This window comes from Penaeus monodon, chromosome 25 (genome assembly GCF_015228065.2).
Source record: "Penaeus monodon isolate SGIC_2016 chromosome 25, NSTDA_Pmon_1, whole genome shotgun sequence".
Classification (NCBI taxonomy): Eukaryota; Metazoa; Arthropoda; class Malacostraca; order Decapoda; family Penaeidae; genus Penaeus; species Penaeus monodon.
In genome coordinates, this window is record NC_051410.1 from 40064045 (window position 1) to 40064991 (window position 947).

At 33.1% G+C, this 947-nt stretch overlaps 1 protein-coding gene across 1 annotated transcript in view; it reads left to right on the plus strand.

Moving 5' to 3' along the window:
• The window catches only part of LOC119589267 (ATP-binding cassette sub-family F member 2-like), a gene marked incomplete in the record, with an annotated part of 10709 nt that overhangs the window by 8000 nt on the left and 1762 nt on the right, over window positions 1-947 (plus strand). Inside the window, 2 exon segments of the mRNA XM_037937886.1 lie at window positions 106-354; window positions 646-947. Coding sequence (XP_037793814.1) covers window positions 106-354; window positions 646-774 — 378 coding nt within the window.

Sequence of the window (947 nt, forward strand, 5' to 3'; positions counted from 1 at the left end):
GCACATGTGCTATTTCATATATTATAGATAAATGTTTGCTTTGTTTATAATGTGTTCTAGTTGAAACCTTTTCATAGTTTTTAACTTCGAAATTTTTACCTTAAGGTACGAAAGATTATCGGGCGCTATGGATTAACTGGGAAGCAGCAAGTATCACCCATTCGTCAGTTGAGCGATGGACAGCGTTGTCGAGTAGTGTTTGCGTGGTTGTCTCATCAAAACCCTCACTTGCTCCTACTTGACGAACCTACAAATCACTTGGATATGGAAACGATTGATTCTTTGGCCGATGCTATTAATGATTTCGATGGAGGCATGGTCTTGGTTTCTCACGACTTCAGGCTGATTTCTCAGGTAAGGTTTTGAAGAATTATAAATTTGATAAGTTTTACTCTTGTGGAAGAGTCACTTAGGAAGAATAGAAGTTGGTGTTTTTTTTTAAGTTCTGGTTGGTAAATGGAACAATGTGTCTTATGTTTTAAAGGTGTTAGTAATCTCATTATACTTGTGACATTGCATACCTTTTTTGTTTTGGAATTTATTTATTTACCTTTTGCTCTACACCTAATTTTTAAGTCTTCTTTTATTAAACTTCTGTAAATCAGTCAACCATAGTCTTATAGTTTTATTTTATCTGTATTACAGGTAGCAGAGGAGATTTGGATTTGTGAGAAGGAGACTGTTACCAAGTGGGAAGGAGACATTTTGTCATACAAGGAAATGCTGAAGAAGAAGGTTCTAAAGGATAATGAAAAGAGAAAAAAAATGTTCTAATTTGAAGTAAACTACTTAAATATTATTTTGGAAATCACAAAAGTATTTAAAAAGGATTTGGTGAGTAAAAAAAAAAAATGGTACACCAAAATTTAGATTTACATCCTTTGAGCAACTAAATTGCTCGTTCTTGGGCAAGTCACTTAGAAATTCCTTTTGATTATAAAGAAATA